The sequence below is a fragment of the Talpa europaea genome (assembly GCF_964194135.1).
Source record: "Talpa europaea genome assembly, chromosome: 5".
Classification (NCBI taxonomy): Eukaryota; Metazoa; Chordata; class Mammalia; order Eulipotyphla; family Talpidae; genus Talpa; species Talpa europaea.
This window is the reverse complement of record NC_140071.1, coordinates 54,770,185-54,793,894: the sequence shown is the minus strand read 5'-3', so window position 1 is coordinate 54,793,894 and position 23,710 is coordinate 54,770,185. Positions and strand designations below refer to the sequence as shown.

The window sequence follows — 23,710 nt, the reverse complement described above, 5'->3', positions numbered from 1 at the left end:
ATCATATTAGAACATTGTGTAACGAGCCTTCTGGAATCCTTTTTTATTCTAGTCTCTGAACCTGTACAATGTGGTGACCTGTGGGGCACTTGAAATGTGGCCAGTGCAGCTGAAGAACTGAGTTGAGATGTACTGGAAATGTGAGAAACACTAGATTTTGATGGCATGAAACAAAAAAAAAACCCCTCAGTTTCTTGTACAGATAGATGTTGAAGTGATAATATTGTAGATGTACTGCTTTAAATCAAATATTTTATTAAAATTCATTTCACCTACTTGGAATTTTTTTAACTTTTTAGGTAATTCCTAGAAAATATATTTTTTTTCTTAAAGATATTTTCTTTCTCACCAACTTTTTTTTGAAAAAAAGATGTATTTATTTATACAAGAACTGAGTACAGGCCAGAAGCACAGGAGGGTGAGAGGATTCACCAGAGACAGAGCGGGGAGCAGAACAGGCAGATGGACCAAAAACACTGCTGAAGGGAGCAGTGGGTGAGACAGGAGAGGTTTGCCAAGCTATGTGGGTATCTCCCTGGCCAGCCCGGAATCGAACCTGTGCTGCAGAGGCTGCGGACAGCTTCACAGTGCTGTCCATAGCTGTTTGACCAGACTTAATAAGTCAAAAGTTAAATTGCTTTTGTCTCTGCAAATTTTCTAGTTAGTCTTATACTCAAAAAGATTGTCAAAAAAGATTGTTAGTACTACCGATCAAAGGATGTCATGGATATAAATTTGAGAGTGTTACTCTGTGAACTATTTACCTTATATGTAAGTATATTTAGAATTATGTTTCATTGATGTGTCAGGCCTTGCTTCCCTTAACATGGTAAAAAGCAAGTAAAAAATAATTGAATTATACTGATCTTGGATTAGTTGTTTTCTTTCACTTTATCTGCTCATGTATTTAGGTAAATAAAGGCAGAGGAACTGTGATATATTTTTAAATTCCAGACCCAATCCCCGAAGAAAACTTTTCACAGATTCCTATACCTAATGTTAGGCCTGCAGAAATGCCTTACCCTGTGTCATGGTAGACGTGCTATTATCCTCCACCACCACTCCACCCCTGACATAAAGATCAGGGCTTTTTTTATGAGCCAAAGCCATTTTGGATATGGCTGTGCCACTATTTCCAGGTATGTGGGACCCCAGTTTATAACCTTCTTGAACACTTATGTGGCTAATCCTTTTGAAATTACATTTAAGGTGGGGTAATAAATAAGAAACAGTTATCTATCCCATTTGTCTCTTCTGTCTACTTGCCACATTATCAACTCACTGCTGAGACTCTAAGGAGAAGGACAGTACTAAGGGAGAGTGCAGAGGACCGGAAGTCTAGCTCGAGATCACTTAGCTACCAAAGTAAATAAATATACAGAGCTGTAGTTAGGCGAAAGGGAATATCCAGACAGAAAAGCTAAAGTTCCTTTTTCTTCACCCCTACCCCTTTCTCTGTTACATCTAGATATTTGGAAAATTGCTATAACAATGAATTATTAGGCTTGATGTTTTATTTTATTAGGTTGGAATGAAATACAGAAATCTAATCCTGAAACCTGGGGGATCTCTGGACGGCATGGACATGCTCCAAAATTTCTTGAAACGTGAGCCAAACCAAAAAGCGTTCCTAATGAGTAGAGGCCTGCATGGTCTGTAAACTGGGGATCTTTGGTAGCGATCCATGTCTGGAGGACAACTCAACATCGCCATGTGTTGCTGGCCTGGAAACTGAAGGGAGTTTTGCAAATGAAAATTTAGATTTCTATTGACTTCCTTTTGTTTTTTTATTTGAAAATACAGATGTAAATGGAATTATAAATACTGTGACTTAAGAAAACCCATCAGAAAATGGTTGTACTATAAATTTCATAAAAATGGATTTGATTTCTTTTTATAAAAGTTTCATATGAATGTAATTTGATTTTTTACTATTGTAATCTAGATAATGTAAGAGGGCTAAGAATTTTTAAATTGAATCATATACATTATATAATTTGATCCTTCTTATATCTTGAAGTTTTCTACTTAGGATTTCTGGACTGATAAATGAATCATCACATTCCTCTGGTAAATGTTTTCTTGGAGTCTTGCCATCAACTTTGACTCTGTCTCACAGTGATGTGTGACCCCTTTGCGTGCATACCTCAGGGCCAGGGGATTGTGCCTCGGTAATGCATTTATCTTTGTATTGCAGGCCTCATGAGTCTCAAATGTCTCCCACACTTAAATTATGTTCCTCCATTTGGATTTGTCTTTTCTGTTGAAAGTAACATCAGAGAGTACAAAAGAATTGTAGGTTTTAACTGAAACTGACCTAACATCTATTTCAGGGTTTTATATCTTGTATCAAAGGTTCATTTCCACATTAGCATATAAGATTATCAGACTTTTGGCATATTTACGAATTAGAACACTGAAGCAAGTCCAAGGATATTTTTCTCTTCTCATTTTTGTCATAAGGCACATAATACAGTTATGTGCCTCCTTCAGTGCCCACCTTACCCAAAGGTCCACGTGGGCCTGTCACAAATGGCTGTTTGGAGTGCCATGGGAAGAGAGCTGAGGTGCTGAGGCGCAGGAGAGTTCAGAATCTCTAAAAGAGTAGTGGATTCTGGACAGAAGTGTTTGAGGAGAGTTGCTCCCAAATGTTCTATACGTGCTTCAATGCAGACATGAGGAGGAGGCACTTCAGTAGCCCATTTTGTCTGCCAAGTTTTATTTTAAGTGAACCTTTGAATCTCTGTTTGACTCTGTTAACCGTGGTTCTAAGTCCCAATCACAGCAGACCAATAAACTCATTATACTTATTTTCCCTAAAGGAATCTACTCAATAAGGAAACAGACAGGATAATAAAAATTTTCTTTAATTACAAAAACCTAAACTTTGTGTGTGTACTGCATCAGTCATTCATTTGTTCCCCAATAAAGTTCGATTTTGCTGGCCAAAGACAAAATTAGAACTTTTCTATTCTCCAGTTGAAATGAACATTGTGCTAAATTAAAAAAAAAAGCATTATATTCCTTTATGAAATTATAGAACGCAAAAAAAAGTCAAGAACTATAGCAACAGAGAAGAAAATTCTAAGATTGTTACTGCCAAGCAAATACCTTAAACATCCCCACGAAATCCTACCCTCCCTTCTGAGACAATCGCCTGGCCGGCCCTTCTCTCTCCCACACTCACTGAACAGCTCTGCCTCCAGTCCCCACAGCTGTCTTTTTGGTCTGTCTTAGCAACCTGTGGTACTTTTCTTGTTTTTCCCCAGACTGTTAATGTTCTCCAGTTTCGACAAAAACTCTCTTCAGCTTTTTCTACTGTCCAATGTACCTCCTTAAAAGCAACTTATATCATTTTAAATCTTAACTTATTTCATATGAAAAAAACTAATACTTGGTGTGAAAAAGGCTGCACACAATAAAGTTACATTATTATTTACCCAGAAGAATGAGCTCACATTTCTTTGATACTTAGTGTTGAACTGAAATGCATAAGAGAACAAAAGCACTATGTTATTCTTTTTTATTTAGGGTCCACAGTGAACACTTAAAATTACCCAAAAAGAGCAACAAAAGCAAGTACTCACTTAAAAAAGGTCTCTAATATAATTCAAAACCAAGGGCTTATTTTATTAAGCCTTTTTGAATGCAGCCATCTACCTTTCTCATCCCCCCCAGATCAAAGCATAAACTGGCAGGTTCTCTAAGCAGCGGCAAACTAAGACAATTGTTACTGGTCAACCTGCACTTCAGATTTATGGACTGAGCCACATATAAGAAAGTCTCCTTTGGTTATTGGTCCAGGATATTTTGTTCTCTTTCAGGTTTTGGAGGTCTTGTGTGTTGCTATGGTAAGTTGTTAAAAATTTTACGTTAATATCAAGTAGGCCTGATTCCTGAGGGTTAAGATGCTACAGAGAAGAGAAAGAAAAATCCTGATGTTATGCCACCTAATATAGAATTTTTTTCCTCTGGTACAAATAATGATGTTACCTAGATAGGTATTATCACCTGTGCATTATATCAAACTCTTGCCTTTCTAAAGCTAATATAATGAAAGTTGGCCAGCTATAGCTTATTAGACATGAAAAACTACATTGTGTAAGAGGACTAAATAGAAAAAATTGTTCTTAAAAAATATTGATATGATTTTGTATTTGCACTCTGTATTTGCCTTAACTAGTAAGTAATAACTTGACTTTCTCCTTTACCATTTTGTCTTTAGACTTTGTGTGTGTACTGATCCTGCCTCCCCAGTCCAATGGATCAGCTGGTTGGTTTATGACCTTTTTTTTTTCCCCTATCATGCACAATAAGAATTTTTTATGCTCCAAGGAAATGCATTAAAATACTAATCCCCCAAATCAGGTTTAGGCATAGTTAACTGAATCCCAAGGAGTATTAAAAGAGAAACCCTATCTCATCTGAATAGATGCAGTGACCAAGACTTCATTCTCCCCTCAACAAAACATTACTGCAATTATGTGTATCACATCAGAAATTGGATAGCTCCTCAAAATTGAATATGCCTTCTCTTGTGAATGTTTGGTGAAAATAGAAGCAAAAAGGACATACATGCTTTTATTTTCCTTGAAAAACAGTCAATGTCCAAAGCTTATTTGTCTATTCATCTTTAATGGAGAAATTTCCACTGAGAACACCCATATAGGTGATTTTCTAATACCGTATCAAGATAGGGTAAAGGTTATAAAATCTATATACTAGGTTAAAGTAGCCTTATCCAGCATGCTTACAAGGTTATAAATATCTTGCAAAAAAATGTTTTGAAAAATTGAGCTAATGTCTCACATAGCCCTCTCCAGTGAGTGAGTCTTGAGTTTTTATTTGGTTGAATTTACCTAGTAATTGTCTTTCCTATTAAAATATAGGCTCAATGTAACCAGTTCACTATGTATATAAAAGAAAAAGGAAGAGGTAAATATGACATAGGCTCCCTGTTTCTGGTCACATGAGTTGACACCCATGTTTGCTGCTTATTTTTCTGAAGATTCACCTAAAATTTTACTGCCATAATAAAGGTAACCTATCTCTAGCATTTGTCATCAGAGAAACTGTATGGCTAATACTAGTTTAAGGGAATAGTGTTCACTAAAGCCAGTAAAACATTCAGTATCTCTAACTGACATTTTTGCTGTGTTGGAAGATATGGCTGGATAATCATTTGTCAGGTAGATCCTAGGTATTGAAACAATTGCAGTGGCGAGTAATTATTCACATAAAACCGAGGAAAATTCTCAGTCCTTTGGATGAAGACACAAAAAATTTCATGGATGATATTACCAAAATGGAAGATAACCAAGCTGAAATGGTTAATTATGATGATGTTGAGATTTTAAATTATTTCGGTGCTGACAAATTTAAGATGAAATTAAATGTCTTCCATTGCCAAGGTCAAGGAAGGGGAAACTTGACTACTTGATAGTGGTACTCAGATAAAAAGACCTAGCAGTTTCATTTTACCATATTCCAATGTAAATCCATAATACAGCACACCTGGGGAGGAGAACAGGAAGAAAAATCTAAAACTTTGTATGAGTGTATTGATAGAAGGATGTGTGCAGATCGAAAGAATAATCTTGCTGGACTCTGATGTGGTAAGATCAACCACAGAATACTGTGTTCCATTCTAGGTATCACATTCAAAGCAGTCTTTGAACAAGTATTTCACTGTTTGGAGGCACAGGAGTTGATAACTTTGAAAATACTTCTCAAGAGGAATACATAAGAGAATTAGAGTAGTTCAATGTAGAGGTAAATTTAGAAATACAAATGATAACTTTTTAAAAACTTGAAGGGTATGGGAGAGAGAATAGGATTATTCTGTATTGCTTCAGAAGCCAGTGCTTAGAGAAATGGTTGGGAAATGTAAGGAGGTTTTACTTCAGTCTGAGAAAGCCCTTTCTAATCATTATTGTTGGTTACAAATATGTACTAATGCTATAAATGAATATTCAAACAAAGCTGGAACCTGCCCAGAGTGCTACAGAAGGGATTTTCCTTTGAGCAGATATTTATTCCAAATCAGCTTTGAGCTATCTCCAAAGTTTAAGAAGCAGCAAAATTAACAAGCATCAGCAGAGAAACATCACCAAGTGAAAGAAATGTTTACATGCGAGATTTCAGACGTGACACTTAGTTGGTTGTAGCTCCCTTATACTGCAAGGATTACTCCTGATGTATAATCTGCGAGCACTCATCCAGAACATAGTATCACCCTTCTTGTGGATAAGCTGGTAATTGAGGATGGGAGATTTATAGTCATCATGACCAACACTGACCATAATACAAACAGAATGAATAAAAATTCATTTTCTTCCTTTGCAGAATGTATAGTTGCTCTCTGCCCATTCTGCCCTCACTGTCTTCATCACACACACACACATGAAAATCTAACTCAAATACCCAGTTTACTATGTTTGCACTCCACCACACTCTTATCTTTGAGTCATTATTTTTATCTCCTTGACTCATAGTGAATAGTCCATAAGTGTTACATAACATACCTTTAAAATTACCTTTGGCTATAAAGACATATTTTTCTACAAGAACTGCAAAATATCCAATTTATAAATGAATCAAAAACTACATAATTATTTTTATACCTTCCACAAGAGACCTTTTAGTGTACTGAAGTAAATTAAGTGTAGTTAGTTTCTGTATGAGATTGATGAAACCAACATAGTTTTTGTAAAACCAAATTGGGAGATGGGGAATGTTTCTAAAGATTCCTCTGCTTCTCTCTGTGATTATGTATCTAAACCTGGGTATTCTTGAATCTAGACTCTCCTGTGCCCTCAGAGATCTATAGAGGGGAGAAAGAACAGATAGGTGTGCATGATTGCCCTGAAGTTAGATTGAAATTTTGTTGTAGATGGATGTGTGCATTTTATCTGAGGAACAGGATCCCTAGTAAATTTAAGAACTATTATCTTAAACAATTTGTTTTCAGACTGTACATTTGAATTTAATATGAAGACTATAAAGTACCTGTTATATATCAGACATGTGTTTGTCATTGAGAATATGAAAATAAAAAACAACCATGAATTTAAGTTGCTTACAATATAGTAGTGAAGACAAATAAGTTTATCATAAATTATAAAAGAAAGGTATGTACAAAAAGCCTTTCTGTTGTTATCCCCCAACACTGGTTGACAGCATTGTACAACTAGACCTTTGTGCCATTTGCCAGACATATTTTTAGCAAAATGATTTATTTCCTCTGTTCAACATGTCAGCAGTAGACTGACATGGCAGTCATCAATCTCTGCTATATCCAGGAGTTTCTTAGACCCTTTGGTTTCAGGAACCACAAACAAGACATGAAAATGTTACAGAGCAGCCCTGATATAAAATGAGTTGCCTGGCTGTGGGTCCTCACCTGCGCGCTTAAAAGGGACTTATTAATACTCCACTAAAGGCACACATAAACGGTTAATAAAAGATTTATTTACAAGGGAAAAGGAAATAAGGAAAATATACAACTCAGGGAGAAAATAGGGAAATAAAGTCTTTAACGCGTCCTACCCAATCTGCCAACCTGGAAACCCAAAGGCACTCTCAGAGCTGGCCTAGCGATGCAAGCTGGCGGAGAGCCAAAAAGGGAATTCCCCCAAAGCCCACATGTCTGGTTTTTATACCAACCCTGGCTGCTTAACTCCACCCTCAGGTCCCAGCCACCTTCCCTTTGCTGGTGATGGGATTTGTCTCTCCCAATGTCTTTTGGCTTTGGTCTGGAGTGGGGGTGGAGTCCACAAACCCTGTATGGAATTAGCTTTAGGACATCTTTTTCCCCCTAACAAAAATACTCACTCAGCATTTTTATGCACTGTGCTCAAATGGATATAAACCTCTAGTCATTAGAAGAATAACATCAGATTTCACTTAACCTGGTAAGTATAATATATCCAAGAGGTACAGATATATCCTATAAGTCTAGAAACAGTCCGTTAAGATGACAGTAGAGTATTTAGAAATGGAACAGAATTAGTCAAGATTCCTTACTTCCTTTTCCTATCAGCATTAATAGTTTTCCATTCAGTTTTCACTGCTAATAGTAATTTTCACTAGTGTAAAAATTGAAGGAAAAGCACCCACTTCATCAATCTCTACTGCCTGTTATTGTAACTTCCTTATGCAGGGATAGCAACTGATTAAGCAGACCAAATAAAGACTAGAAAAAAGTCAGGGTTCCAGGGTTCATGACAAGGACTGGACCTGGACTTTAAACTTATACCCCATTCCTTGTGTATTGTACAGTAATCTCTAATCAATTCCATGCTGATGAATTTTTAAGTCATTTTCATTCTTTGGACATTACAAATAATGCCATCAAGATTATCTTTGTAAATGGGTTCTTTTCACATTTCTCAGTTTATCTGTTAAATTCTCAAAACGTAGTTCCTGGCTCAAAGGGTAGAGGCATTTTACATGTTGGATATTGTCAATTCAGAGTCATGTTACATAATATTAATTTACAACGTTATTTAACAGTGAGGCAGTCACTAAAGTTAAGTGAAGAAAAAGTGATGATTAGCAAACAAAGCAAAAAATCTGGCGTGATATTATTTATATTGCTTGCTTTCCCCATTGGGTGATAAAGACTAAAGGTCTTTACCACTTCTTTCAGAAAGTGGTAGGAGTGATTCCAGAATGGAATTTTTTCCTCAATTAATGATTGGGTAGATCCTAAAAGGAATGTAAGACTTTATCCCAGAACAAAGCAGTCATCAGTCCCTTTGTATTCAGGGCAAAGTGGGGGAAACCAAAAGAGCCATTTTGTCATCCCTGTCCCAAATCGGATGCCTTTCTATGGTCTTAAACATTGTGTGACTGACAAGTGGGACTTCTGTTGTAATTCACAATGCAATCACTGTTCTAAACATGCACATGGCCCACTCTGTCTCAGCTTCAATTAAAAAATCTTCAGCCAGAGGCTATTATGCTCTGTTTTGTTCAATCAATGACACAGCCACTGAAATTCCAGCTGGGATCAGGTGGCAAGAGAGAAATTTCTCACACTTCATCTGTTAAGTCCTCCTATACCCCAATATATTTCCAACTTTTAGGATGCTGTGATTAGAAAAACTTTTTCTGAAGCCATTTGGAAAGATGACCCTATTATATATGTCCTTTCCTAATTCTTCCTTCATTAAGAATAGGGGAATAGGAGTGGCTCAATGGTGAAGACAGAACCTGTGAATTCACAGCACTCACTCCTTCTGTTCCATTATTTTCATGTCACAAATTCTTTAGTAGATAAGCTACATCGTGTGGTCTAAACAGCCATATGAAGCATCTCTCTCCTGCCCTTCCTTTCATCTTGCTCCCCAAAGACTAATTAGATGAATAGGAGATTCTGAGCAAATTTCTCCAAATCCCAGAGGAGCATAGCAAGTGGTCTGAAGCAGAAAACATGACAATTGAGGCCATGGACAAAGATTTACGTGCTTTTAAATTTGGGAGTGGGGTCTTGGAGGACTTATTTTCATAATATCTTATTTTAAATTAGAGCCCATGTAGGCAAAACAAGAGTTTGTAATGATGAGAATAAGGGTAATTTATGTACCACCTCTCCTAAAAATAAACACTTTTTAAATGTCTATGCAGAATATACTAGAACTCTCAAAGATCTTGGCTGCTTTCATAATTCATCAACCAAATTTTAAGTAACATAAACTTGTTCCAGGTAAGTCAGACTGTGATGTGGTTGACCTTTCCTAGTCAAGTTCAGGTTAAAGTGGAGAAAAAAAAAAAAAAAAAACCCTAGTTAAATGCTTAACCTTTTAAGACCCACTTCAGCTTTGCCCTAGTTAAAGGCAGCTTGTTTTATAAGGGTGGTGTGTAATGTCTACAAAGATCTGATTAAGTTCCTCTAGTTAGTTTTTCAGGATCCAGTGTAATAGTATAGCAGCACACTGTTTTTTGCTAGAGCCAGTAGATAAAATGTCAATACGCCTGCTGACCTCCTCTGGGATAACAAAAATGAAGTCATTACATTAGAAAGTGACTCATGTGCCCAGGATACACTCCTCACACCCAGAACACCCTGACTGTCCCAGGCTAAGATCACAGATCTGGCAACTAGAAAGGTTTTAGTAACCAGGAGAGGGTGAGGCAGAGCGCCACTTAAGGAACATTGAAGTTTATGATACTTGAGATGGTAATCACAGAGGTTGGTGTGGAGACAAGTTTAAATGAGCCTATCAGAAGATAAATAATGGAAGATTAGTGTTAGAAGAGAGAGCCAGAAGCCTCGCAACAGGATGTGCTGGCTGTGAACTAGGCCAGTTGAGGAAATCAAAGGGAGCACCAACACTCAAGGGAAGTGTTTTGTCTCAAGGATTTGCTTGATTCACAAATTATTATTTTAACTTAAGATGAGTAGGGGAAGTTTTACTTTTCAAAAAAAAAAAATAGAACAACCACTTCCCCCAAATATTCAGACCTTGTTCTCCATAAGTAATAAAAGGTCTGACTTAGAAGAAAATGACTAAAAGCTTCCTTATTAGTTCTTATGTATAAAAACTTTCGTAGTCCCCCTTTTAATGGAACATTACTAAAATTGACCTTTACCGTACATGCCCCAAAAAATCTACCTGTCTTCTTGACACTACTGGAAGCAATAAAAGGAGTTGTTTGGCAAAACTGACAATGGCTTATAACATAGCTAAACAGCCTAATCAATAAACAGGCAAACCCTCTGGGAAGCTATACCCAATATAAGTTACTCTCCCTAATCAGAGTCTTAAATCTTGGAAATTATTATTTTTATCATGATGTACCTCCACTTTCTCAAACACATTCTCAGCTACACCACATTCTTTGGGTAAAGAAAGTACAGTTTCAAACTGGGTTTTTCTTTTGATGCTAAGATACTTAGTAGGTAAGTGTGGAAATTGAGATAAATAAACACTTGTTCCTTTCCCATCTGGATTTTGCAAAGCAAACTGCAAGAGAAAGCACTACAGTCTCAGTCGGCATGCATTTTATTTCCTCTAGTCCCACTCCGCTCAGGATTAAATGTTCCCCTTGTGCTCAAACAAATTGGAAATATGATCTCATTTGTTTATTGTGTTGTTTTTGCATTTCCTGGGCTAATAGGCTGTAAATTTTGATTTGCTGATGTTACTTATTCCCCCAAACACAAGACTCTCTCCAGAGAACTGGTTGTAAGTGTATCCAAGTGCAGTTGAATCTCTTAGGTAGACACTATAAAAATAGACACATTAAGATGCTAAAGTGACATCATTCAGCAGTGTCATCTCTATAGGCCAGGTGCAAGTTTAAGGATTCTACTAGACAGGGTTGTCAAATACTAATTAAACTAAATTGTTATCAGTACTATTCTTAAAACTTCTGGGGGAAAGGGAATATATTCCACTCCCCATGCAAAATACAAAAAAATCTGGTCATTATGTACTAAGTCATGTGAGCAAGAAATTATCAAGAAAAAAATTACCTTATCTCAAGTAATTTGAAGAGAAAATGACAAGCATCTTTATCATTTTATTTCTTTTATCTGATTGTCATTTCTCTATATCCAATAAGTAATAAATATATTTCAGAGACCAAGACAGGCTAAATTAAATAAGATATACCAAGATGAAGATATCCATAGTAGCCACTATAATTTTCATGATAAAGAAAACAAGTTTTCAGTATGGAAAAATGGGTTAAATTTAACTGAGGAGTTTCAAAAGCATAGGAAATAAAAGGGAAATATGAATTATGATACTTCTGAAACCAGCAATGTAATTCCATTTCACAACCATCAGATCTGCAGCTATCTGACATCATCTGTTAAGGGTAAAGACAAGTACATGCAGTCATTTCACTCTAAGATATGTACCATCAGACAATCCCCTTCTCATGTGTCATGAGGTATCTACTACAATGTCCATGATAGCTTTGTGTGGAATAGAAAACAGTGAAACCACCAAATTACCCATCAACAGAATAGTGGATAATGCATTGGGTAGTATTTGAATAATGGTCTGTGTGGCAATTAGGTTGAGTGAATTAAAGCTACATATATTGATATAGATGTAACTCAAGATCAATGTTTAACAAAAGTGCCATTGAAGAATATGTTCCAGTTACTATTTATATAAAGTTATATATGTAGACAGAGAAAGACTACATCAATGGAGGGGAAAGAGATTCAAAACAATATCTTATTGTTATGTATCTTGGATCTATACATAAAAGTGAAAGTATAGGGCCTCGGGCCTCCCCGGTGGCGCAGCGGTTGAGCGCTGGGTTGCAAAGCTGCCTGCGGCCTCTGCAGTGCTGGTTCGATCCCCGGCTGCTCCCCGGCCACCAGAGGAGGGTCCCACATGGCTCGCAGACCTCTCCTGCCGCCCGCTGCTCCCCTCAGCAGTGTACTTCGGTCTTTCTGCCTGCTCTGCTCCCGGCTCTGGCTCTGGTGAATTCTCTCACCCTCCCGCGCTTCTGACTGTACCCAGTGCATGTATAAACAAAACAAACAAACAAACAAATAAATAAACATGCCTCTATTAAAAAAAAAAAAGAAAGAAAAAAAAAAAAAGAAAGAAAAAAAAAAAAGAAAGTATAGGGCCTCTCTGGTGGCCCAGCGGGTTGAGCGCCATGCTGTGAAGCTGTCCACAGCCTCGGCAGTGCGGGTTCAATACAGGCCGGCCGGCAAGAATCCCACATGGTGCCGCAGACCTCTCCTGTCGAGCCCACCGCTCTCCTCAGCAGTGTATCTTTGTCGTCTGCCTGTTCTGCTCCCTGCTCTGTCTCTGGTGAATCCTCTCACCCTCCCCTCCTCTGGCCTGTACCCCAGCTCTTGTATAAAAATAAATATTTTAAAAAATTTTTAAATAAAAAATAAATAAATAAAGTGAAAGTATAAAAGAACCACATGAAAATGAACATCAAATTCACTTCCTTTGGTGAGGGAGAAAGGAAAATGGGATCCAGGAAAGATATTTAAGTTACTTCAACTTTAATTGCAATATTATTTTCCCTAAAAATTCAGTGCAAATATGGCATGATGTTAGGATTTTTTAAAGCTTTGTCTTTTATAGCTTGAAGAATAGTATTTCTGAGGAATGTGTCAGAATGTAACATTCAAGGCAAATTTACACGTCACCCAACTTCAGTATTGTAAAATTCAGTATATTCTATATTTTGATGCATGAAGAATTCCCACATTCAAATTTTTAGTTTAAAAGTACTCCTTAGGTGCCCCCCCAAAAAAGTAAAAAAATGATTAATCTAATAAAAAATCTGAAACCATTGCAGTTGTTATATGAAAAGCAGGGGAGTTAGAGACCTAAGTCCTGCCATCTTTGTCTCCCTGGTACTCTTGTTCCAGGGCTTAACCTGGAAGACTTGCCTTGGACTCTTAACTGTTTTTTCCCAGCTTGTAGTTCTCAAACCAGTATTTATTATCATTCCCCTCTTTCCTCCTTCCTAACAGAACAAATTTTTAACTTTTCACAGACTCCCAAAATCAATATGAGCAAATGTATATAAATGTGCTTTTTTACCTTTAAATTGCTATTCAAGGGCAAACTCTTTCTATTATTAGTAATTATACTATGAAGTTTTAGGTACAGATTTTACTTTACTATTTATATCTGTTTTAGAATGTATAGCTATTTAACTCATTTATTTAAATGTGATAAATCCAGAAATGTAATGACAATTTATGTCATTCTTTTGAATCATGGAAGGTAGTTACATCATTATAGTATGTGAGGATGTCTTCCCCAACAATGAGTTTTTATACAAGTACAGGGCCATTTTAATTCACTGTTTATATTAAAGGGGTTAAAGAACATTTATTTGTCTGTAAAATTTGGTCTTCTCACTAAAAAACTGTGTGATCTTTAGTATAATGAGTCAGTCAGTATCTGCAGTATCTGTAAGGATTAAGGCAAAAAATACATGTAAACTACTCATAGCTGGGCCTGCCACATAGTAACAAGCAGGGTAATATCAACCAATATTTATTTAGCACTTAGGGTGTTGCAGATATGTTCCAAGCACTTGACATTTATCAACTCAAACAGCAGAAATGTACTGTTGAGTTGTTATCACTTTAATTTTTAAAACAGTATTATTCTTTTAGGGAAATTTCATATTGTTATTACTTAAATTATCCAAGCAATACAGAAGAGTACAAAATGAAATTCACCCAGAATTACATCTTATTTCCTAGATAAGCAACCAGAAATTTCTGTTTATTGTGGCATGTACACATATATACATATACCTGCATGTATATATATATATATATATATATATAGTCATGTGTGAGTTATATATGTACAGATATACAGATATTTTTAGTAGAACAAAGAGGAAAAATAGCATCATTTCTTCAATTATATGGTTGATTCCAGTCCTAAGGGATAAAAGAAGTAAGACTTTTTCATATTGTGTGGGATATTGCTTATAATTATCATCCAGTGAGGCAGCAGACATCTAAACTACCTCATTTCATAAATAGGATCATATTTATTTGTTTCCTGGTTTTAATTTTTTTTTTAAGTAGCCCTCTGTCACAGTACATCACCATTATTTTTTTCATCGTATGTACTTATTCTACCTAATATTTTTCTTGTTACTCGTTGATGTCCCCTAACAAGTCTCACATTTTTTCTTTTTAAAAATTGTGCTAAATACACATAACATAAAATTTACCATTTTAACCATTTTTAAGTTCACACATCAGTAAACTATGTTCACATTGTTGTGCAACAGATTTCTAGAACTTTCTCATCTTGCAAAACTGAAACTCTCTACCAGATAAACAATTTTCCATTTTCCCCTTCCCCTTTCCCCTTCCACTATTTTACTTTCTGTTTCTATGAATTTGCAGCAGTTTTATCTTTTTTGACTTTTCTTTCCCAGGCCCTAGTGTAATCATGCTTCACAAACGTGAGTTGAAAAAAAATAGATGAATTTGTATTTGCCGTATACAAAATCAACCAAAAAGAGGTCACACCCTTCATTTGTACTAAAAATTTAATAACCTCCAAATAAGTAAAATTTATTGAGCAGGGCCTCCCCGGTGGCGCAGGGGTTTGAGCGATGTGTTGTGAAACTGTCTGCAGCCTCTGCAGTGCTGGTTCGATTTCTGGCTTGCCAGGGAGAAACCCACAGGGTGCGGCAGACCTCTCCTGTCTCGCCTGCTGCTCCCCTCAGCGGTGCCTTCAGTCCGTCTGCCCGTTCTGTTCCCCGCTCTGGCTCTGGTGAATTCTCTCACCCTCCCGCGCCTCTGACTGTACCCCAGTTCTTGTATAAATAAATCTTGTTTTAAAAATTTATTGAGCATTTACTATATAGCAACATTTTACATTATATCTGCACTTGGCCCCTAAGTCATTTTCCATCACAGCAGGCAGAAATATCCTTTAAACATGCCAAAAGATATCATACCTTTGCTCAAAACCCTTCAATGTCTCCCTATTACAGCTGAATTAAAAATGGAAGTTCTCTCACAATGAACTATAAGGTCTTGTCCTACCTGGACTCTTCACTTCTCTTATCTTTTTATGCCTTCCATCTCTGTCCCTTCACTCCAAACATACTGGATTCTTGTCAGTTTCACAATCATCCAACAACACTCACCACTGGGCCATTGTACTTGCTACTCTTTCTGCATGAAACATTTTGTCCTGATATCCCTATAGTTGAGGACCTCACTTCCATCAGCTCTTTGCTTACATCACTTGTGGGTGATGTGATTCCTGACTACCCTCCATAGGTATATTGTGGTGCACACCCCTACCCTCGTTCTCTCCCAGTAACTTCCCCAATTCTTGTCCATAGCAGTTATCATATGACCTACTCATATTTCCCTTATATGCTTTGTTTTCTTTCTGTTCCCCTCTACATAATGGCAATTATATTCATCTGTTTTATTTAATGCTATAGACTAGTACCCAGAGCTATGCCTAACACATAGTAGGTACTCAATAAATACTAGTTTAACATTTATGAATTAATAAAGAGTCACAGAAAGTAGGTCAGTAGTTACCTTGGGCTGATAAGGAGGGAGAATTGACTGAGAAGGGGCTCATAGAACTTGATCTATATCTTGATTATATGTATTTACACAGGTGAATAAATTTTTTAAATCATCTACATATGCTTAAATGGTTGCATTATATTGGATGTAAGTTAGACCTCAGAGGGAATTTTTATTTATTTACCTATTGAGGTAAATTTTTATTTAATATACCTATGGAGGGTAGTCAGGAATCACATCACCCACAAGTGATGTAAACAAAGAGCTGATGGAAGTGAGGTCCTCAACTATAGGGATATCAGGACAAAATGTTTCATGCAGAAAGAGTAGCAAGTACAATGGCCCAGTGGTGAGTGTTGTTGGATGATTGTGAAACTGACAAGAATCCAGTATGTTTGGAGTGAAGGGACAGAGATGGAAGGCATAAAAAGATAAGAGAAGTGAAGAGTCCAGGTAGGACAAGACCTTATAGTTCATTGTGAGAACTTCCATTTTTAATTCAGCTGTAATAGGGAGACATTGAAGGGTTTTGAGCAGAGGTATGATATCATTTGGCATGCTTTTTAGTGTCCAAAGGGAAGTTTTTAAAAGAGCAATTTGTTTAAAGTGAAGGCATTTGCCAAGTAGAAAAGTTGCTATTCAAACCTTGGTGTATCTGATTCCAAAGTCTGTGACCTTTTTAAGGTTTTACCATCTCCTCTAATCTCTTCCCTACCTAGTTCCCACACTGGCCTCCCCAAGTTCTCCACCAGAAGGTTCAGTCTCACTTGTTTCCACTTGTCTGAGACAAACAACACATTTTTAGTTCTGTCTCTCCCACACTTTTAAGATCTTGGGAACATTAATCATATAGATGATTGGAATGCATTTGTCTCCTGGGAGGTATGCTGTAACTCAAAAAAAAAAAAAAAAAAAAAAAAAAAAAAACACCACCACCAACAAAAACAACAGCCTGTTTCCTAGGACAGGATTCATTACCTCTCACAGGCTCAGATTCCAAGTCTAAAATCAGGTACTTGACAGATACTCAATGATACTTAACTGGTGTCGTTAGGTCAGTTTTATTTGTCAATTTAGCTACGACATTATACAGTACCTAGTTATTCAATCAAATACTAATCAAGGTATTGCTGTGAAGGTATTTTGTAGATGTGATAAAAATCTATATCAATTAACTATGAGGAAAGGAGATTATCCTCCCGAATCTAGGTGAGCCTAACCCAGTCAGTGGAAAAGCCTACGAAAAGAATTGCGATTTCCCCAAGGAAGAACTTGGGCCCCAAGTGCATTTCAGCCTGTAGACTGAAGTGTCAACTCCTTCCTGAGAATTTCCAGCCTACCCTTCCCGATGACCTGCCCTCTGGATTCCAGACATGTGTATGTCGCCCCCACAATGACATAAACCAATTCCTTACAATAAATCAATCTCTCTCTCTCTCTCTCTTTCTCTCTTTCTCACAAACACACACACGCACACACACACGTGTGCATGTGTGTGTGTGAAGCGTGCAGGAGTACTGAAAGAATGTGAAATTCTTCCAACTATTAGTTGCATTTTTTTCCCAAGCCAGAATGCATGTACTTTATGACTGAACAAGTGGTACCTGCTCATGGTATATTTTCCAAAAACTGCGCCATAAATAAAAATGTAATCATAAAAAAGTACAATCACTTGAAACTGCACAACCCAGAGGTAACATTATTTTGCTTATATCCTTCCAGCCTTTTTTCCTGTGCATGTAGGAGAATTTCACAACCTAGACTATATATGCCATTTCTTAATCTTTCCTTACCAATAAACACAAACAAGCATGATTGTTCAAGTTATGCCACTGAACCAACAGACCACAATGCATTTAATCAGTAATAAAAGGTTTAGGTGCTTTCTAGCTCATCCTAGTTGTTAACAATGTTTCATGAAGGTTCTTTATGTATAATTTTGCTATTTGTCCATTCAGATAATTGGCTCACCTGAATAAATTCCCAGAAGTTAAATTTCTGGACCAAAGGATATGCATATTTAAACTTTTGGTATTCCGTATATTGCAAAATTACTTTCCAGGACAGTTAAACCAATTCATACTTACTGTGTGTGAGAGTGCCCACTGTCCTACACCCTTTTTAAATTGGCATGTTATCAGCAATGGTAAAAATAGGTTATCGTCTGCTTTTTTCCTATAAATTTTGCCAAAGTGTATGATATGAATCTAAATGAGACCAATATAAATTTGAGAGATGGGGGGGTATTTTTTCACTCTTTTTCTAAAGCATGACATAGCCCCCCCCCAAATCAAATGTAATAAATAAGACCTCTTCATTTTTTAGTACAAAGTTCTAGGAAGAAATTTCCTATCTGGATTGATATCTTTAAAAATGTCTCTAAGGATTTTATGGAAAGTATTCAAATCAAATATGCTTTTGGTTGATAGGAATTTTAACATATATATTCATCTTTTTAAAAAAAGAGATACTGTTTACACTATTCAAAGAGTCATGCCACAGCATACTCTGAATGGACTCACTTAATTACCCAACATTCCCATGGAGGGCTTTTCACCCCAACTTGAATTTTATGTTTTTAACTTTTTAATTGAGGCATAATTTACATTCAATGTAAGCTTTTCTCTTTAAAATTTAGTTGCAAATAATTGCAACATCTATAGATAATCCTTTCACCTCCAAAGAAGAAAGACAGAAGGGTTAATGAAATAGAAATAGGTATTTCAACATACTTTCTTTGGAGAGCATACAGAGAAAAGAATGAAGTTTTAAATTGAGCTATTTCACTCCCTGTATATATGATTCCAAGCACATTGTAATGCTTCTGTTTTCTCATCTGATAACCTTTTTTAAAAATGAAATCTACTCTATTTTGGCCACAAAGGTGTTGGAAAAACAGCGATGTGCAGTACTACAGTTACACATTCTTTAAATCTTCTTATATATGACCTTGAAGTGTTTGTGCCAAAGGGAGCATCTGGTCTTTCTTTTTCAAATGAAAATATGTCTGTCACATGTATGCTTTACTATGCAAAGTGATCATCTTATTTTGCTATTAACATCAATTAAAATCATTTTGAAAACTGTTCAGCCTTACTGATGGTATTAATGAGCCTTAAGTGACAAAAAGTAAGAAAGCCGTTAAGATAATTATAAAATGTGAACTGTACATTAATAATTCCCTTTATTTTCCCCCTTTCAGCCACTTAATAAATTGAGTGTATCAAATGATTATAAATGTGATGTTTTTCAATGTTAGCAAATTATACTTTTAAAAAGGCATACCAATAATTTTGTAGTTGAGAAAAAAGATCTTTCCAAATCCTGTAGCAACAAAACTATGAAAAACCTCACAGTTTTTCATACTCCTACCCAATCTGTATTCTAATGTGTTTTTCCTTTAACAGACCAGTTAAGAATGAATGTTTATACCCTCAGAACTGTCCACTCCCCAACAGGGACAACTTGGAGCCATAGGCCTCACCTCTGGTTGATTCTCCCCTGGGGAAAAATCACCTTCTTTGCTGCAATTGAGGAAGGGGACAGCTTATGTGTTACTCACCCGTTCCTCCTTTCAGAGTAATCTAGCCTTAAGAATTTACCATATGATAAGCTTACAAGAGTAAGTTCTACCCTGCAAGAAGGTCTAAAATTTGAAGAGATTTGTTTTAATTCAGCAAATGAGTATTAGCAAGTCTATTTGACCACAGATCTATATCACATTCTTCAACCAGCTTTATCTTAAAAATCTGGCATTTTCTTTGTTTTTTATTGTGGTTTTTTAAAAAAGAAAATTTACCATCTTAACTATTTCTAAGTGTATAAAAGTAGTGTTGATTATATCCACTTTTTTTTTAAAGGTTTATTTACTTATGCATACGAGAGCTGGGATGTAGGCCAGAGGTGTGGGGTGGGTGAATCACCAGAGACAGAGTGGGGAGCAGAACAGGCAGATTTACTGAAGTACACTGCTGAGGAAAGAAGTGGGAGAAACAGGAGAGGTCTGCTGCGCCATATGTGGGTTAGCTCCCTGGCCAGGGATCATACTTGTGCTTCGGTGGCTGATATAGCTTCATAGTACTGAGACTTAACCCCTTGCACCACCAGGGAGGCCCTATATCCACATTGTTATCCAAACAATCTCCAAAACTTGTTAGTCTTACAAAATTGAAACTTTATACTCATTAATAATCCCTTATTTTCCCCTTCTCCTAGCCCTTAACAGCCACCATTCTATTTTCTGTTTCTATGAGTGTGAGTGCTTCATATAGCTCAGATAAATAGAATCATAGTGTGTGTGTAATTTACTCATTTTACTGAGCATAATAGCCTCAAAGTTCATCTTTATTAAAGTATGTGTCAAAATTTCCTTCTTTTTAAAGGCTGAATAATATTCCAACATGTGCATATACCACATTTTTGTCATCTATTCATCTGAAGCTGACATTTTGATTTCTTATTTGCCTGATTCTAGCTTCTATTCTAGTCCTCATTTGATGCAAAACAGAATGGGAAAGAGGAGTGTAATTAATTTTCATCCCCTGAAGACCCATCACACCAGATAGCTGTGGTAGACGTTGTAAAAATAGAAAAACAGGCCCAGGATAGAGTCCTTCATATTCTGCCCTGACCCAGACTTAATACCTATTGCAATTTCAACCTTTTCCAAAATCCTAAACCAATCAATCCAGAGTTTCTAATTGGCACCAGTAAGATCATCAACAGGATAAGACCTCCCTGCCTTCCCAAGGGAAGGTGGCTTTCCCTGAAATGATCTTTTCCTTTACTAATAACCTTGTCCCACCCTCTTTCTGTCTAGAAATAGCCTCCATTTTGTGTAACCTCTTGAAGTGTCTAATGGAATGTTGTGCCTTATTCATTTAATAAAACCAACTGGATCTCTAAATTTGTGAATTTTATTTTTTTTAAAGATTTATTTATTTATGCATACAAGAGCTCAGGTACAGGCCAGAGATGCGGGGGGGTGAGAGGAACCAGAGACAGAGTGGGGAACAGAACAGGCAGACTGACTGAAACACACTGCTGAGGGGAGCAGCAGGAAGACAGGAGAGGTCTTCTGTGCCATGTGGGTTTCTCCCTGGCCAGCTGGGGATTGAACTCATGCTGCAGAGGCTGTGGATTGCTTCATAGTGCAGTGCTTAACCCCTTGCGCCACCAGGGAGACCCCTGAATTTTATTTTTTAACATCTATTATTATGTCTGACCAGTGCCAAATGAAAAAGAACACTGGACTGAGGTAAGGAGAGACTTCAAAGGTATTGTTGCAGTGAGGGGAGTTGGACTATAGCAATAGGGAGAGTGCTCTGATCATAGACCGTAAGATCCCCAAGCATCTCAAAGGTCAGCAGGTCAGTTCTTCCATGGAGAAGAGTGAAAAAGTCTGGAAAGACCTGATGTGGGAGTATGGGACAAATGACTAGAGTTATCAGAAAGCTGATCGGGCAATGTTTCCTCCTGAGGTCTGCTGATTCTCAGAAAGGACTGTTAAGAAGGGGTCGGTCCTTGTCCTAATGCTCAAAGGTTAGCCAACTTCCAGTGACAAGTTTAGAGGGAAAGAGAGAATCTTGACTACAATTTACTTTAGTCAAGCATTTTGTCCAGCTTGGTCAGTGAGACGAACAATTCAGCCAATTATTTAGGAGGAAAAGAATGGGAAAATTAGAGGGTATTTGTCTAACCTTATCATAGGTAATCAAGGGCATCACCAAAGTCATATAAATCGGGTGGTGTGTGTGGTTCTTTACAGCAACCCATTTCCTATAACACAGGAATGTATGTGGGGTATGGGGGTGGGCGTGGGAGGGTGGTTCTTGGCCACTGGTGTATTCCAGGAGCATAGGGCTCCATATTGTCACCAATATCCTTTGCCACTCCCTGTGGTGATGGAGTGTCCTTGTGGAGAAACCTTTTTACTTGGCTTGAGTGAATTGATCCCATTTATACAGATAAGTATGTGACTCACCTTGCCAGTGCCCTGCCAGTTCAAATATTTATTCTCTGGTCACTATTAATGGAATTCAGCAAAGGGTACACATTTAGAACCAGTCAGTCTCCTGGATTTGACCACATGGATGCTGAGAGAAGAGAGAGAAACTTGACATTGCTCAATTCCTTGTATTCAGTCATGACCAGCTTAGTTCTACCTCTAAATTTCCCAGATATGTAAATCAGTAAAACTCCCCCCCCTTTTTTTTTTTTTAGCTTTGTGGCATGCACCCCACCCCCAAATAACTGTTGTAATCCCCAGTGACTAGGTTAGCTTGGAAAGGTTAAATGGTCCTGGCTTCTTCAGATTATGAAAGAGTTCAGGAATCCTGTTTCAATTCCAAGAGTGGTAATTCTATTGCATGAAATTCTGGCTGTATTTCAGTCTTGAGTAATTCAGTCTCTGCTCCCTGCACATTTTTACTACAAGAACATTCAATATTCTTATCTTCCTTAACTAGAATTCTAAACATCATGGAATCTCCTTGATAAAATTTCACAATTAAAAGCAAGTCCTGAGTTTGGAAAAAGACATTATTTTTTTACGATTGTTAGAGGACCAGTGAGGAGCAAGTTCCACGATAGTGAGTGGCATCCTGAACAGAGTCCACGCCAGTTGTCTTTCTGGACCCTATTCTCACCTTCACACCAGTGAGATGTCAGGTGCTGGACACTGCAACCCAGGTATGCCACGGATCTGACTTCCTGGATCTCCTTGGTGGCACAGGGGTTAAAGACACAGTGCTAGCAAGCTGTCTCCAGCCGCTGCAGCAGAGTCGACTCCCATATGGCGCAGCAGACCTCTCCTGTCTCACCTGCTGCTCCCCTCAGCAGTGTATTTCAGTACATCCACCTGTTCTGCTCCCCACTCTCTCTGGTGAATCCTCTCACTCCCCCCCCCCCCGCAGGACCTCTGGTCTACACCCCAGTTCTTCTATGCATAAATAAAAAATAAAATCTGAATCCTGAATGGGGGGTGGGGGGAATTCCCCAGTTGCAGGGAACTAGGAGCAGAACTGAGCAGGCATGTTGGCTTAAAACAGAACACATGCTTGCAGCCCTTTCCATCTGAATGCTAAAATAAGCATGATGACCCAACTCTCTTCAGAGACTATGGGCCAACATCTTGACCTCATGGTGGAATATCCAGCTTGGATGGTACATGGTGATTTTCATGTCTCTTATTCTCTCCCAACCCTCTGAGCACTGCCCAACCTATTAATTGTTGTCCTTGCCAGGTGGTGCCTCATACTCATTCTTCTGGCAGCTCAACTTTGAGCCCTGCCTTTTTGGCTGGGTGTTTGCCCACAAGGGGATGTGTGATTTCAGAATTTCATTGGGAGTCTCTACTTTGAAGTCCTGCTCTCCCCTCCTCCTCCTCTTTCTCTTTCTATTCCCTTTGAATATTTACCCAATAAAAAATTCTTTGTTGCACACTAGAGTTTGATTACTTTCCTTTGATGTGCATGGGTGGCACAAACGCTTAGAATAGCAACATGGGTTTTTCCCCTTATCAATTGGGGTCCCTGAGCATGCTACAATTTTGCCAGTATCGGTTTCCCAACTTAAATTTTAAAAACAAATACTGATTATTAAGGGGAAAAAAAGCGGCAGTGCTCTAGCTATTAAACAGATTTTTACATTCTATTTGATAAGTTAGATGGGAAATAGATTAAA

The 23,710-nt window shown here is 37.4% G+C and overlaps 1 protein-coding gene across 1 annotated transcript in view; it reads left to right on the top strand.

Annotated features, from left to right (window-relative positions):
- Nucleotides 1-1,660, top strand: part of NLN (neurolysin) — a gene marked incomplete at its 3' end in the record, with an annotated part of 78,745 nt that extends 77,085 nt beyond the window's left edge. The window contains exon 13 of the mRNA XM_084233545.1: nt 1,526-1,660. Coding sequence (XP_084089671.1) covers nt 1,526-1,660 — 135 coding nt within the window. The remainder of the gene's footprint in view (nt 1-1,525) is intronic.
- Between the last annotated feature and the right edge of the window lie 22,050 nt (nt 1,661-23,710).